This window comes from Anser cygnoides, chromosome 22, assembly GCF_040182565.1.
Source record: "Anser cygnoides isolate HZ-2024a breed goose chromosome 22, Taihu_goose_T2T_genome, whole genome shotgun sequence".
Taxonomy (NCBI): domain Eukaryota; kingdom Metazoa; phylum Chordata; class Aves; order Anseriformes; family Anatidae; genus Anser; species Anser cygnoides.
Genome location: NC_089894.1, coordinates 7,568,324 through 7,581,561, shown reverse-complemented (window position 1 = coordinate 7,581,561; position 13,238 = coordinate 7,568,324). Strand labels below are relative to the sequence as shown.

General features: G+C 66.7%; 1 protein-coding gene across 1 annotated transcript; it reads left to right on the top strand.

Annotated features, from left to right (window-relative positions):
- Positions 1-2,708: 2,708 nt before the first annotated feature.
- Positions 2,709-10,925, top strand: IGFBP4 (insulin like growth factor binding protein 4). The gene is made up of 4 exons (XM_048053219.2): positions 2,709-3,157; positions 8,346-8,500; positions 8,697-8,831; positions 9,088-10,925. The coding sequence occupies exons 1-4, from the start codon at positions 2,746-2,748 to the stop codon at positions 9,214-9,216; spliced, it is 831 nt and encodes a 276-aa protein (XP_047909176.2). The 5' UTR covers positions 2,709-2,745; the 3' UTR covers positions 9,217-10,925.
- The last annotated feature ends 2,313 nt before the right edge of the window (positions 10,926-13,238 follow it).

The following is a 13,238-nucleotide window of genomic DNA, read 5'->3' as shown; positions in this document are numbered from 1 at the left end:
GGCTTCCCATCACCCGCAGGTGAGCGGGGCTGCGCTGAGCATCTCGGGGTGGGGGCAGCGTGGCAGTGGGGTGCAGCCCCCTCTCCATCTCACAGGATTGTGCTGGGCTGGGGGACGTGGAGGACCCGCGCCCAGCCAGAGCATGGGGACAGCCCCCGGGGCTGCACGGCGAGCACGTCCCCGTCCCCCGCCGGCGCTCTGCCTGCTCCCTCCGGCCCCGCAGACACAACAGCCTCCCCGGCGGGCGCTCAGCGCTGCCAAGGCCTGATAAGGTGCCGCGGCCCCAGCAGGGCTGGGCACCTGTTTGGGTTTGGCCCTGGCTTGGACACCGTGTCAAGGCTGGCGCCTCTGCCCCGTGTCACGGCCACGCGTGGCTGTGCCAGGCAGGGCAGGGGGGCTCGGGGGCAGCGCCGGGTGCCGATGCTCTGCAGGGTCCCCGCTTTGGGGAGGGGGAGAAGGGGGCCGGGGGGTGAGGGTGGGGGACACGGCCCCTGCCTGCGTCCTGCCCGCAGCAGCCCCAGCCCCCAGGCTCAGCACTGCCTGGCTCTCCCTCACGGGGCAGAGAAGATGCTCCTGCTCACGGCCAGCGGGGCTTTGCTGGCACCGAAGCCCCAAAAATCGGGTGTGCTCAGCCGTGAGACGAGCGTGGGGTTCTCAGCGCTACGGGCTGGCTCTGCTCCTCTCGCGGGGGCTGCGATGGGCTCAGCCCTTCCCAAGCGTGGCCAGGCTGCGGGCACGGCGTGGGGGTGGCTTTTGTCCCCTTGCTGCTCCCCACCTTCCGCCCCGCTGTCCCCTGACTGAGGGCAAATGAGACAGATTACACTGATGGCGTGCACAGGGTCCTGTTCCTGCTGCTGCTCCTCTGAGCTACACCAAAGTGGCACAAGGAGGGCCGGGGGGGGGCATGGGGCTGCATTACACCCCTCACGCCTCCCTCTGATGCCCGCAGCAGCCCGGCTCAGCCCTGCGGTGAAGCCTCAGCTGATGTCCAAGTGGTTAATTACCGTTAATTGCCTCAAAGGTGGCGCGGAGCAGTCCCAAACCCGCTGGCTCGCCCTGCTCAGGCTGGGTGTCAGGGAAAGGTTCTGCACCCAGGGGTGGCCGGGCACTGGGACGGGCTCCCCAGGGACACCGAGCCTGCTGGTCGCATATAAGGTCTGATCTGGGGGTGGCCCTGTGCAGGGCCAGGAGCTGGACCCAGTGATCCCTGAGGGTCCCTTCCCACTCGGGACATCCCGTGGTTCTCCAAGCCCACGTCCCAGGCTGCTGCTGCCCATGGTCCGAGGTGCCACCGCTCCGCCGTGCAGCCCACCGCAGGGCTCCGGGGCTGCAAGGGGGGGGGGGCCGGGGGAGGCAGGGGCAGAGCAGCCCCCGGGGGCTCGGTCCCTTCCCTCCGGGCACAATCCCCATCCTCGGGGCTCGCCGCCCGTTTTCCTCCCGCTTTCCTCCGCTAGGTGCCGGCACCTTGCAACTTATCGGCCCCGGTGCGGTGCCTGCGCGGGGATCGGGCCCGGAGGGGTGCAGGGGGGTGGGGGTGCAGGGGGGGATGTGGGGTGCTGGGGAGCCGGGACAGCCTCCGAGCATGCCGGGGCTCTGCCGGCCGCCTTCGGGTCTCTGCGCTTGGGGCTGGGATGGTCCCAGCCTGAGGGCCGTGGGGTGTGGAGTGGGGCAGGGCTCGCCCCACACTGGGACCTTGGCTCCGGATGCAGCCCCCTGCGGTGCAGCTGCTGCCCTGCAGGATGCCCCCATCCCATCCCATCCCATCCCATCCCATCCCATCCCATCCCATCCCATCCCATCCCATCCCATCCCATCCCATCCCATCCCCCCATCCCATCCCATCCCATCCATCCCATCCCCATCCCCTCCCGTCCCATCCCATCCCATCCCCATCCCCTCCCCCCATCCCATCCCATCCCCATCCCATCCCATCCCCATCCCTACCCCCATCCCTATCCCCCCATCCCTATCCCCCCATATCCCCCCATCCCATCCCATATCCCCCCATCCCCATCCCCCCCATCCCCATCCCCCCCTATCCCCCCCTATCCCTACCCCTACCCCTATCCCTATCCCCAACCCCATCCCCATCCCCATCCCCATCCCCCCGTCCCATCCCATCCCCATCCCCATCCCCATCCCCATCCCCATCCCCATCCCCATCCCTACCCCTATCCCTACCCCTATCCCTATCCCTATCCCTATCCCTATCCCTATCCCTATCCCTATCCCTATCCCTATCCCTATCCCTATCCCTATCCCTATCCCTATCCCTATCCCTATCCCCAACCCATCCCCATCCCCATCCCATCACAGTCTATCCCACCCCATCCCATCCTATCCCAGTCCCCCCCCCCCGCACCCCCCCAGCAGCTCAGCACCGGGCAGCGCACACCCTCGGGGACAGCAGTGCCGAAGCCCCCCGGGGCAGATCACCACGGGGGCTGCCAGCGGGGACCCGCCGGGGCCGGTACCGACCCGGGGCGGGGGGGGGGGGGCTCTCCCGGTACCGGCGCTGCCCCCTCCGGCAGCCGCAGCGCCGAACCCACCGGGTGCCCAACGCGGCACCGGCTGCGCGCAGCGGCTCTGCCCGGGGGGGCGGGAGGGGGGGGGCCGGGGCTGTCGGGGGCGGCCCCGCCGGTGGCCCCGGTGCCGGCGGGAGGTGTGGCCACGGGGCGGCATAAAGCCCCCGCCGCCTGCCCCCCGCGCCCGCCGCCAGCCCGAGCGCTGCAGCGCGGGGCCGCAATGCGCGGGGGCGCGGCGCGGCTGCCGCTGCTGCCACCGGCGGTGCTGGTCCCGGTGCTGGCGGCGGTGCTGGCGGCGGGGGCGGCACCGGGAGCTGCCCCGGTGCAGGGGCAAGGCGGGGGAGGGGAGGAAGCGATCCAGTGCCCGCCGTGCTCGGAGGAGCGCTTGGCTCGTTGCAAAGCCCCGCAGGGCTGCGCCGAGCTGGTGCGGGAGCCGGGCTGCGGGTGCTGCGCCACCTGCGCGCTCGGGCGCGGCACGGCGTGCGGGGTGTACACGGCGCGCTGCGGGGCCGGGCTGCGCTGCTACCCCCCCCGCGGCGTGCCCCGGCCCCTGCACACCCTCATGCACGGCCAGGGGGTCTGCACCGACCTGGCCGACGTCGAAGCCATCCAGGAGAGCCTCCAGCCGCCGGGTAAGGCACTGGGGGATGCGCAAATTGGGGTGGTGGTGGGGGGGGGGTCCTCTGGCAGCGCAGGGGTGGCACCGATCTTGCTGCTCGGGGAGGGTCGGAAGGGGATGGGGGGGGGGATTTTGGGGATGGGGAAGCTCAAGGAGGTTTGTCCCGATTGGTGTCCTGTGCGCTGGGCGGCAGGGGATCTCACGGCTGGGTCACATCGGTGCCATCGTCACCTGCAGTGCCACGGCCACAGCTGGTGGCACCGTGCAGCCCCTGGGCCGGGCAGGGACCGGCTGCACGCGGTGCTGTGGGGCACCGTGCTCGGGGTCCTGCTGCCGGGGGAGCTCCCGTTGTGCGGTGACCCCTGAGCTCTCCCTTCCACGGGATGCTGCCGGCACGGCCGGGAGGAAACAGGAAAGAGGCCGCGGGGCACCTGCTTCCCTCGCAAACAGGTCGGCGTGTCCTGCGCAGGGGCTCTGTGTCCTTCCTCCTCCACCCCACGGCCGGGCAGGGCAGTGCCAAGCCGGGGGACCCCAAGGGCTGCAGCCCCGCTGCCTGCAGGCTCTGCTTGTCCACCCCACTGCCCTGTCATCGGTGTCCATCGTGACCCTCTGCCACCCTCATGGTGCCCGGGCAGAGTTTGGGGATCGTGGGCAGCACCCCAGAGCTGTTCATGTGGTTTGGCAGAGCGAACAGACCCGCTCCTGGGGGCTGAGATCTGGCCCTTTTGGCGCTCTGGATGCCCATGCTGCCCCCTTCCCCATCCCATGGGCTGTGACTGGGACCACGTCCCCTGGACTGGGGGGCAGCACCCACCACGGGACAGCCCGCAAGGTGCCCTGGCCCTGTGTCCCCACGCAGGTCACCCGGGGCTCTCCGGCATGGCTCTTCCAGCTCCCTGCTGCGGTGCTGCCGGCCCCAAGGGCCGGATCCCAGCCCCTCTCTCCTCCATACCAGTGACGAGGACCCTTTGCAGAGGTCCCCCCAGCTGCCCCTCCCCAGGGGCAGGAGTCGGCTGTGAGTGCCCGGCACAGGGTCTGCTGCGGGACCCCCTGCCCTGCCTGCTTGTCCTCATCCCACATCCTGCAGGAGCTGTCTGGGCTCCCTGGCCCGGGGCTGTGTCGGGCTGCCAAGGCCTGTTGCTTTTGGCTTTGCCCCGTGTAACGCAGCATTTTTTCCCAGAGCCTTTAGGAAACAGGCTTACAGTATTTTCCCTTTCTTCCTGTGCTGTTCTGGCCGTGCTGGGGACGGGTGGGTGGCTGTGGGAGCCGGGCTCTCCCGATGGGCACCTTGCTGGCGGCGTTGCAGGTGGCAGGACGGGGCAGCGGGCAGCAGCGAGCCCCTTTCCCCGGGGTGTCCTGGTGGGAAGGTCCTGGTGGGATGACAGAGCCACGGGTCCCAGTCCCAGCAGGAGCAGCAGGGTTGGAGGCTGCAGCTCCATCGCTCCCCAGGACATGAGCAGTGGCACAGCCCTGCCCGTGTGCCGTGGCACGGCCGGTGCATCCGGCGGGTCCCCTCTGGTTAAGCAGAAGGAATTAAATGCCTCTTTAGGTGCAGGAGCCACTGGGAGCAATGCTCCCTGGTGCCTGTGTGGGTGCTGAGGCTGCAGGGGGTGTGGGCCATGATTTGGGGGCGTGGGGCTGGTCCAGTGGATGCTTTTGGGGTGCTGCATTCCAGGCTTTGGGTCCCACGGGGACTGGGCTGGGGTCAGCTCTCGGAGGGCTCCTTGCTCCATCGCCCCTCCTGGGACCAGCAGCACCTGCAGGGCCGGAGGCTTTGGGGGAAGAGAGAGCAGGTGGCCGCTCTCCTGCCCCACGCCCCTCTCCCATGGCCGTGGGTTTGGGGACCTGTGCAGGACCCTGGTACCTGCATCCATCCCCCAGCTCCTGGCTTGCCCACAGGACATCCCGCTGGGAGCCGTGCTCCTGGAGGTGACAGCCGCGGCTTTTTGCTGCAAAGCGAGGTCCCGGTCTCAGGGGGATCTGCCTGTCCCATCCTGTCCAGCCCCGTTGGGACCAGGCTGGCTCGTGGCACGGGCTTGGCCCCATTGCGTGTCCCCGTCTGGGGCTGTCGGTGCCGCCGCTTCGGGGAGGTGCGGGCGGCTGAACCTGTGGGTGGCATCCAGGAAGAGGCAAGGACATTCTCCCCAACACGCATTAGGAGTGATTTAATGCTGGGTAAATAATTATGTCTGGGGGAAAAAGTGACCTAGGAAAAGCGTCTGGGAAGCTGCGAGCATCCCAGTGCTTGCTGGGTGGGACGGATCCTGCTCCCTTCCCCGTGCAGGGAGGAGCACCTCGGCAGCCCAGGCTGCAGCACCCAGCTCATTCTGCACCCCACATGCCTCATCCCTGTCCCTTTCTGCCTGGTGAGGAGGTCGAGCAGGGCTATTGCCCTGTCCCAGCTGTGCCACGGGGCCGGCAGAGGCTGGACGGGGTCTCCAAGATCTCCCCAGGCTCAGCGTGGGGCTGGGCATTTGGGGGCTAGCACAGGGGCAACGCAGCAGCATGAGGGGTGCACGGGGAGACAGCAAGCAGGGGGGGCTGGGGGAGGCACGCACGGCCCTGGCCGTGGCTCCCCAGGCTCCCCGCGCTCCCCTGGGGCCAGCGTTCGGCAGGATGAGTGCGCGCTTCCCCGCGCCGACTCCTGCCAAGTGGAGAGCCCCGGCAGCCAAGAGAGCCAGTGCTGCGCGGCCAGGACCACCCATGGGCCGTGCCTGGGGTGCTGGATGGAGAAGTGGAGGGTGCTGAGCCTCACTGCGGCTGTCACCTTGGACATGTCCCCCGCCAGCCCAGGGGACACGTGGGGACCTTCGTGCCTGCACTGAGGGGAGCAGCCCCGGGTTGTGCAGTGGGGACGGAGCAGGAGGGATGAGGCCTGGCCCTCCGGATGCTCCTGCATCTGCTGCTGGTGCTGGGCAGGATGCGGCCAGCTGGGACTGCCCGGACGTGTGCTGGGGGTCCCCAACTCTCAGCCCTGTCCCCCAGATGCCGGCTCTGAGGCTTCGCTCGCCATCCCCGAGCTCCCCTCCCGTGTGGAGCCCGGTGTCCGTCACCACTTGCTCAGGGGCTCGGCACCGTGAGTCACGAGCTCAGCACGTGACCGACCTCGTTAACAGCTCCCGCTAATTGAAGGCGACGCTCAGTGACTCGCTTGTGTCTCCTCCTGTCCTGGGGCCAGGAGGAAAACGTTGTCCTCGAGAGATGGGGTGAGGGCAGCGCTTGAGTCCTTCCCAAACCCAGCCAAGGCCCCGGCCAAGTGCGCACCCCGCTCTCCTGCCCCCTCCGTGGCTCTGACACCGTGCCCGGCAGCACCCAAGGGTGCTGGTGGCCAGTGCGTGGGCTGCCCTGCAGCCACAGCCCAGGCTGCTGGGGGATAAGGGGGGCAGGCTCCAAGGAGGTTGCTTTTTCCACGGCTTTGTGCTCGACTTGAAGGAGTTTTCCCATCCAGCTCGGTGCAGGAGCACTGCCAAGCGCCAGGAAAGCGAGAGGCTCCTTGGGCTGCTGCACGCCGGGTGGGAAGCTCCCCCCCGAACCGCGGCCATCCCTGCAGCAGGGAGGGGTCCTGGGTCGGGGGCCACGGGTGGGGACCAAGCTCCGAGCCCATCCCCGCGCCGGGTGCCGGCTGAGAGCTGCCTCGCTGCCCGGAGGCACCGCGCGTTCCACGGGACCTTATGAGAATGTTATTGGCATCTGGTTTTATTTAAGCCGAGAGATTTGACACTGACGGCGGCTGGCGGGGAGGAGGGGAGCTGGGCTGGGCTGGGCGAGGGGTTCCCAGCACCGAGCCAGGTCCTGGTGAGGAGCGGGAAGCCTCCAAGCCTGGTGGTGCCTCCCGGTGCCCTGCCCTCCCCCGCCAGCTCCGTGATACAGGAGCAGCGCTGGGATTTCGGTGTGGTGGCCTCAGTGGGGCCAGACATCCCTGAAATGCTGCGGGAGGGGGCAGTTGGGAAGGAGCATCCCCCACCGAGCCCCCCGAGCCTGCGGCATTGCGACACGGAGCCACCGGGGCTGGCACCGCGCTGGCACCACTCCGCGCAGGGGTCCTGGAGCCGCGCCGCAGCGGGGTGTTGAGTTTGTGTTTCAAATGTCAAGGGCATGAGCCACTTCCTGGAAAAAAACGACAGATTAGACAAAAAGCAAATAACACAAACAGCGGAGAAAAGGGCTTGTCATCCGGGCTTCACTGGCTGTGAACTTTAACCAGGCCGCCGGGAGCCACGAACCTTCGCAGGTTTGCAGCCCCTGGATGTGGTCGCCCACGTTGTGCCGTGACCCAGCCTTGTTTGGGAAGCTGTGGTATCGATCAGCGGGGACAAAGTATTGATCAGCCGGGATAAAACCGGGCAGGGCGTCCTCTCCTCGCTCCTCCTGTAGCCCGAGCCGGTTGGGACTGAGAGCTCCTCGGGCTGTGCTCGGCACGGCGCTCCCCACCGAGGTCCGTGCGCCCCCGCTGTGCCGTCCTTTTCCAGCAGGCACCGAGAATGCGATGCGGGACCCCCCCGTGCAATGGGAGAAGCGGCGCTCGGTACAAACACAGAGCGTTACCGGGCCTGGGAGCGGGGGAACCTGCAGCTTTTTAAAGAGCAGCCGCGCCGAGCAGCGCGGGTCTCATGACGCTCCCCTCCCAGCTGCCAACATCTGGGATTGTCGTTTGGCTCCGCTCGTGGTGCAGGCGAGGATGCCAAGCGCCGCCTTTCCGAGCTGGCCAGCGGGAGGTGAACTGTCTTATTCCTGGAATTTTTGCTTTCATGTCCCAGCAAGGGGGGGCCGGGGCCGTGCGCCCCGGGCAGAGCGCGGCCGGGTGCCGCCTCCAGCCTGGCGGGTGCTCAGCACCGGCCGGGCTGCGGTCCTGTTTCTGCTACCACTTTTCAGAGGCAGCTTTCGGGGGGCACGGGGTCTCGCTGGTGCTCTTGCGCATCCTGGGGTCACCTTCCCGTCCCTTGCACTGGGTGGCGTGGGGCTGGTGGGGGCTGCACCCTTGTGCCATGCAGCTCTGCCCGGCACCACCACGGTGTGGATTTGCAACCCTACAATAACAGCCACGTGGAAACAAGCCCGTGAATGGGGCATAAACATTCCCAAGAGCCTGTCCCTGTGCTGTGTGGGTTGGGATCCGGGGCTGGGGGTGATGTGCGCCGGTCATGTGCTGTGCCCACGTCTGCCCCACGGTGCTGAGCCCCGTGCGGTCTGTGTCCTTGCAGAGAAGGAGGAGATCGACCACCCCAACAACAGCTTCAGCCCCTGCAGCATCCACGACCGCAAATGCCTGCAGAAGCAGCAGGCGAAGCGGGTCAACAACGGCAACAAGATGCGCAACAGCGGGAGCCCGTACCACCGCGAGGAGACGAGGCCCATAGTGAGCGCGGCGGGGATGGAGCAGGGAGCTGGGGTGGGGGGCACAGGGTGGGCACCGGGTGCCCTGAGCCGCATGCTGGCACCTGGGGCACGAGGGAGGCTTGAAGGCAGCGCTTATGGGGCGGCGCCAGGGCTGTGGGGTGGTTGGGGGGGCCACGCAGCAGCCCCGCTCTGGGCTCAGCCCCGGTTTTCTACAGGCGCAGGGCTCGTGCCAGAGCGAGCTGCACCGGGCGCTGGAGAGGCTGGCGGCCTCGCAGACGCGGACGCACGAGGACCTGTACGTCATCCCCATCCCCAACTGCGACCGCAACGGCAACTTCCACCCCAAGCAGGTAGGCAGGGCCGGGGGGTGCTCGGCTGGGGGCGTTCTGTGGAGCTGGGAGGGACGGGTGGGTGCTGGGGCTTCAGTGGGAGCTACCCTTGGGGTGCTGCGGGGCTCTTTGCAAAAGCCCCCAGGGTGGGACGCGGGTGCTAAAGCCACCACGAGGGCTCCTGGTTTGCCGCGTCCAGCCCTGACCAGGCAGCCCACGGGGATGGGGGACACACGGGGCCAGGCTGGGCGCCCCTCACCGAAGGTGTCCCCTCTAGTGTCACCCGGCGCTGGACGGGCAGCGGGGCAAGTGCTGGTGCGTGGACCGCAAGACGGGGGTGAAGCTGCCGGGCTTCCTGGAGCTGAAGGGGGACTTGGACTGTCACCAGCCGGCGGACAGCATGTGAGCGTCACCGCGGCTGCCCCGCTTCGTGCCGTGGCCGGGACGCCCGCCGGGGCTGCGTAGGACTGGAGGAGAAAGGACACGGCTGTCGAGCAGCTCCTGGGGCTGGGGGACCCCCACACGCGCCCCCTCCATCCCCGCTGTGCTCTGCGCCACGAGCTGCCCGTGGCACGGGGCACGGTGCCGTGGCCACTGCCTGCCACCCCGTGGGGGGGGGTCCCTGGCACATGCTGGTGGCACCCACGTCCTGCACGGACACTTGGCGTGGACTGACGCTGCCAGGATGGCAGCGGGGCTGGTTCCAGGCTGCTTTGGTGGAGGTGCGTGAAAGCACCCGAAACGCGCTGCTGCACCCCTCGCTGCTGCCCGGTGGCTGCGCCCATGCGAGCATCTCGGGGTGTGCACGGCAGCCCCCCCGCCGCAGTGCCTTCCCTCCACACCAGACCCGAGTGTGGCAGGACGAGAAGTGCCTCAGCACCCCCCCAGCCGTGCAGGCAGGGACAGGAGGGAGCCTGTGCCGCTGCGGGGGGGGGCCCAAAGGAGCACCCCGCTATCGCCCTGCCCTGGCTCCACTGCACCCAACGCGCGTGCGTGGGGATGGGGGTCGCAGCCACAGAGAGCAATAAGAGACCTTCACCCCGGGGTGGGGCACCAGCGGTGTCAGCTCTTCCTGATGCAGCCCCAAAGCCCCGTAGCCTGTGGGTCCCGCCGACCCCATAGTGTGGGTCCCACCGACCCCATAGCGCGTCCCTGTCCTGCTCCTCTGCGCAGGGACAGCACTGGTGGCCGCAGCGTTTTTTCCTCTTGTCCTCTCCTTCCCTCCTGCCCTGTCCCCAGGGTCGGAGGACGAAGGGGTCGGGCGTCCCCGGGCGTGCAACGCGTCCCCTGCGGGCACTGGGGCCCAGAGGGAGGGGGGAGATGAGGGGTGGCCAGGAAACGCCTCCTCACCAGGAAGGGCTCCTCTGGGGTCTTTGTTCTCCCCCAAAGAGTTTTAATATTAAGGAGCCAACGTTGGTGGGATTTGTCAAACCGGCCCCTTGGGCTGAAATCCTTCATCTCTCCAAACGGGACCCCTCCAGGAAGAGGTTTTGTCTCCTCGCCTTCCAGCTTGGCCAACGCGACAAAACCCGGATGAAGTTTTGAAGTGTTTCGGTGCCACGAGATCCGCAGTTTTTGCCAGCACAGAACTTTCAGCTGAAAAATTTTCACTATTTTTGTAGCATGTTTTTTTTTTTTTTTAATTATTATTATTTCGAAGCTCTTCTGCAGGAGCCGGTTGGGTTGGAAACTTTTCCTCTAAATGTCCTTTTAGGTAAGAAACCGCCGTGTGGGTTGCAATGGAAAGCTCGCCGAAGGCGGGGGGGCTTCTGCAGCTCCCCGCTCCGAGGCGCTGCCCAAATCGGAGCGAAATGTTTTGGTGCTCGTGAGAGCGTCGGGATTTGTCTTTGGCACAGGGCTCCAGCATTTTATATCGTCTCTCCTGTAGTTTAAGGCTGTATTTACACATGATCATATACCAGCGTAAGGCTACCTAACCCTGTCGTCTTTTTTCCACGCTGATGTGATTTATTTTTTTTTTTTGCCATTTCCTCTTCGGACGAGCCCATCCCTTCAGACTCCTGTGTGTAGCACCGTCCCTCTGTTACAGTAAACTTGAAGCTTTGTATTGTTAAACAGGAAAAAAAAAAAAAAAAAGGAAAGGTAATTGCTGTATTTGATTTCCCCTGTTATTTAACGTGCTGCTACCCAGTGCATTGGGGCTTTGCAGGGGCTGGGGGGGGGCAGCTGGAGAAGGCTGGGGGCTGCCTCCTGGTGCCTTGGGAATGGAAAAATCTCCCGAGCAGGGAGCTCTGGCTTTGTGCGTGCCGGGACGGGGCTGCGGGAGCAGAGCTAGCACCCAGGGGACACTTGGGGTGGCTGCAGCCACCAGCCCCAGCGCTGGCCTCGCTCAGCCAGGGGGACACGGGAGCATGCAGGGTCCTGCGTGATCAGCACCCCCCCCCCCCTCCCCCAAAACCCAGGACCCCACAAAGCCCCGGCACCGCTGAGCAGGGAGGGGGTGGGAAACGAAGAGCTCTGCGCAAAGCGCTCGGTGGCACCACGCGCGACGTGACGAGCGTCACCCCACGGAGCGGCGGCCGTGCCTTGAGACGGTGCCAGGCTGGGAGCGGGCACTGGGCGGCCTCCGAGGTTCAGGGGAGGACAGGGACAGCGGGCGACGTGCTCGGGGCCAGGCAGCACGCTGAGCCACAGCGAGGACGCACCGAGCGTCGCCGGCTCTGCGCAGCCAGACGGCAGCTGGGGAGGGTTTCGGGGTACTGGAGGCTGGGTGCGGGATGCCGGTGGCCGCACGCTGCCCGGCTGGCTCAGCACCTCCAGCTTCATGGTGGTGTCTGCAGCAAACGGGCGGCGGGGAGGCGGCGATGCCGGCGGTCACGTCGCGTGGGGACGGCTGTGAATCCGGCATCGCCGCTCCCCCGGGGGCCGGAGGTGTGGAGCGGGGCTGGTGCCAAGCCGGAGCTGCGCCTGCCGGGGCTGCGTGGCCGCGGTGCTCGGGTTGTGCAAACACCGGAGCCCTGGGGCTGTCTGCAGCCAAGGCGGACGAGCGAGCGCTGTAATTTGCTGGCGCAGCAGATCGGCAGCCGGACCAGGGAAGACGCCAGCGCTCCTGGAGCCCGGCCCAGCGCCCCAGCCCAGCGCCGGCACGGCTGCGGCCACGGCTCTCCTTTGGGGCTTGTCCGTGCCCTGCGGCTTTGCCCCTTCCCGAATGCTCCCACACCCTCCACGAGTGTTGGGGACCCCTGGGGTGCAGCCATTCTCCGCCTGCAGCAGCTGGAGGCAGTCCCCCCCCCCCTTCCCCACACATCTGGACGGACGGACAGCCCGTCGGACACCCCTGGGACAGAGCTGGCGGCGGCCGCGGGGCGCTGGGGAGCCTCCTGCCCCGTCCCCGTGCCAGCGGCTCCATCTCCAAAGCTGCGTTAGGCTGTTCCTTCACTTAAAGCCTTGTTTGGAGCAATTAGAGGGGGAAAAGGAATCAGACCAGCTGGGAGCACATGGACTTTTGTTAGAAATCAAAAGCTTTGCCGTCCTTTGCAGATTACACCCCGAGCCTGGCCCCATCCAGCCCCTGGCTCCTGCTCCCCGTTCCCAACCCGCACAGGGCGAGGATGTTTCTGCACAGAAATCCCCAGCAGCTGCCCCGCTACCGCCGAGAAGCTGCATCAGGGCTCCGAGTGTCACCCCCATGTGGGCACGGGGTGATCCTGTCCCCACCGCCGGGGACAGCCCGGCCACGCGCTGAGCATCGTGCGCCAGGGACCGCTGGTAGAAACCCGCAGCCGCAGCCAGGACGGGGTCTGGATTCGTTACAAAACGGCTGGAACCGGACCCAGGAACCAAAACCCAGAGCTGCGCTTCCAGGAAGCCCGGGACAAACTTTGGAAACCATGAGGAGCTCAGAGAATTGTTTGTTTTTTTTTTCCCCTAAATCCAGGTGGTTTTGGCTGAACTCCCCCTGCAGCGCCCGGGCCCGTGCTCCCGCTGCGCTTCCCTGGAAAAGGGTTTTCAGCGAAGGAAAAATTCCACGTGTGGAAGATGGTGCCTGGAGCCAGGCCTGCTCCTGTCCCCGAGTGATCTGGGTTTGAATGGGGCAAAGCAGCCCATGCCCCCTTCCCCCAGAAAGCCGATAAACCCCCCAGGTTTGTTACTGGAGTCGTGCAGAGCTGGGATTTGGGATGAAAGGGGAGCGGAGGGGGCCCGGCTTGGCGGCGACGGAGCAGCAGAGCTCATATTTGGAGCCGTTTGGAGCCAAAGCCTTTGAATCTCCCTGTTCCCCTTGTGCTTATCGTTGCCGTCGCGAGCAGCACAGCAATAAATACAAGGAATTAAAGCGGTGCTCAGCTGCAGGTTGCATAACCGAGCACGGGGTCCCGGGGGTGAGCAGTCACCGCCGTAATTAAGAGCAGCTTAATGAAAACAGCTCGGCAAGAACCGGTGGCTCGGCCCTTTATGGCTCCCGGCTGA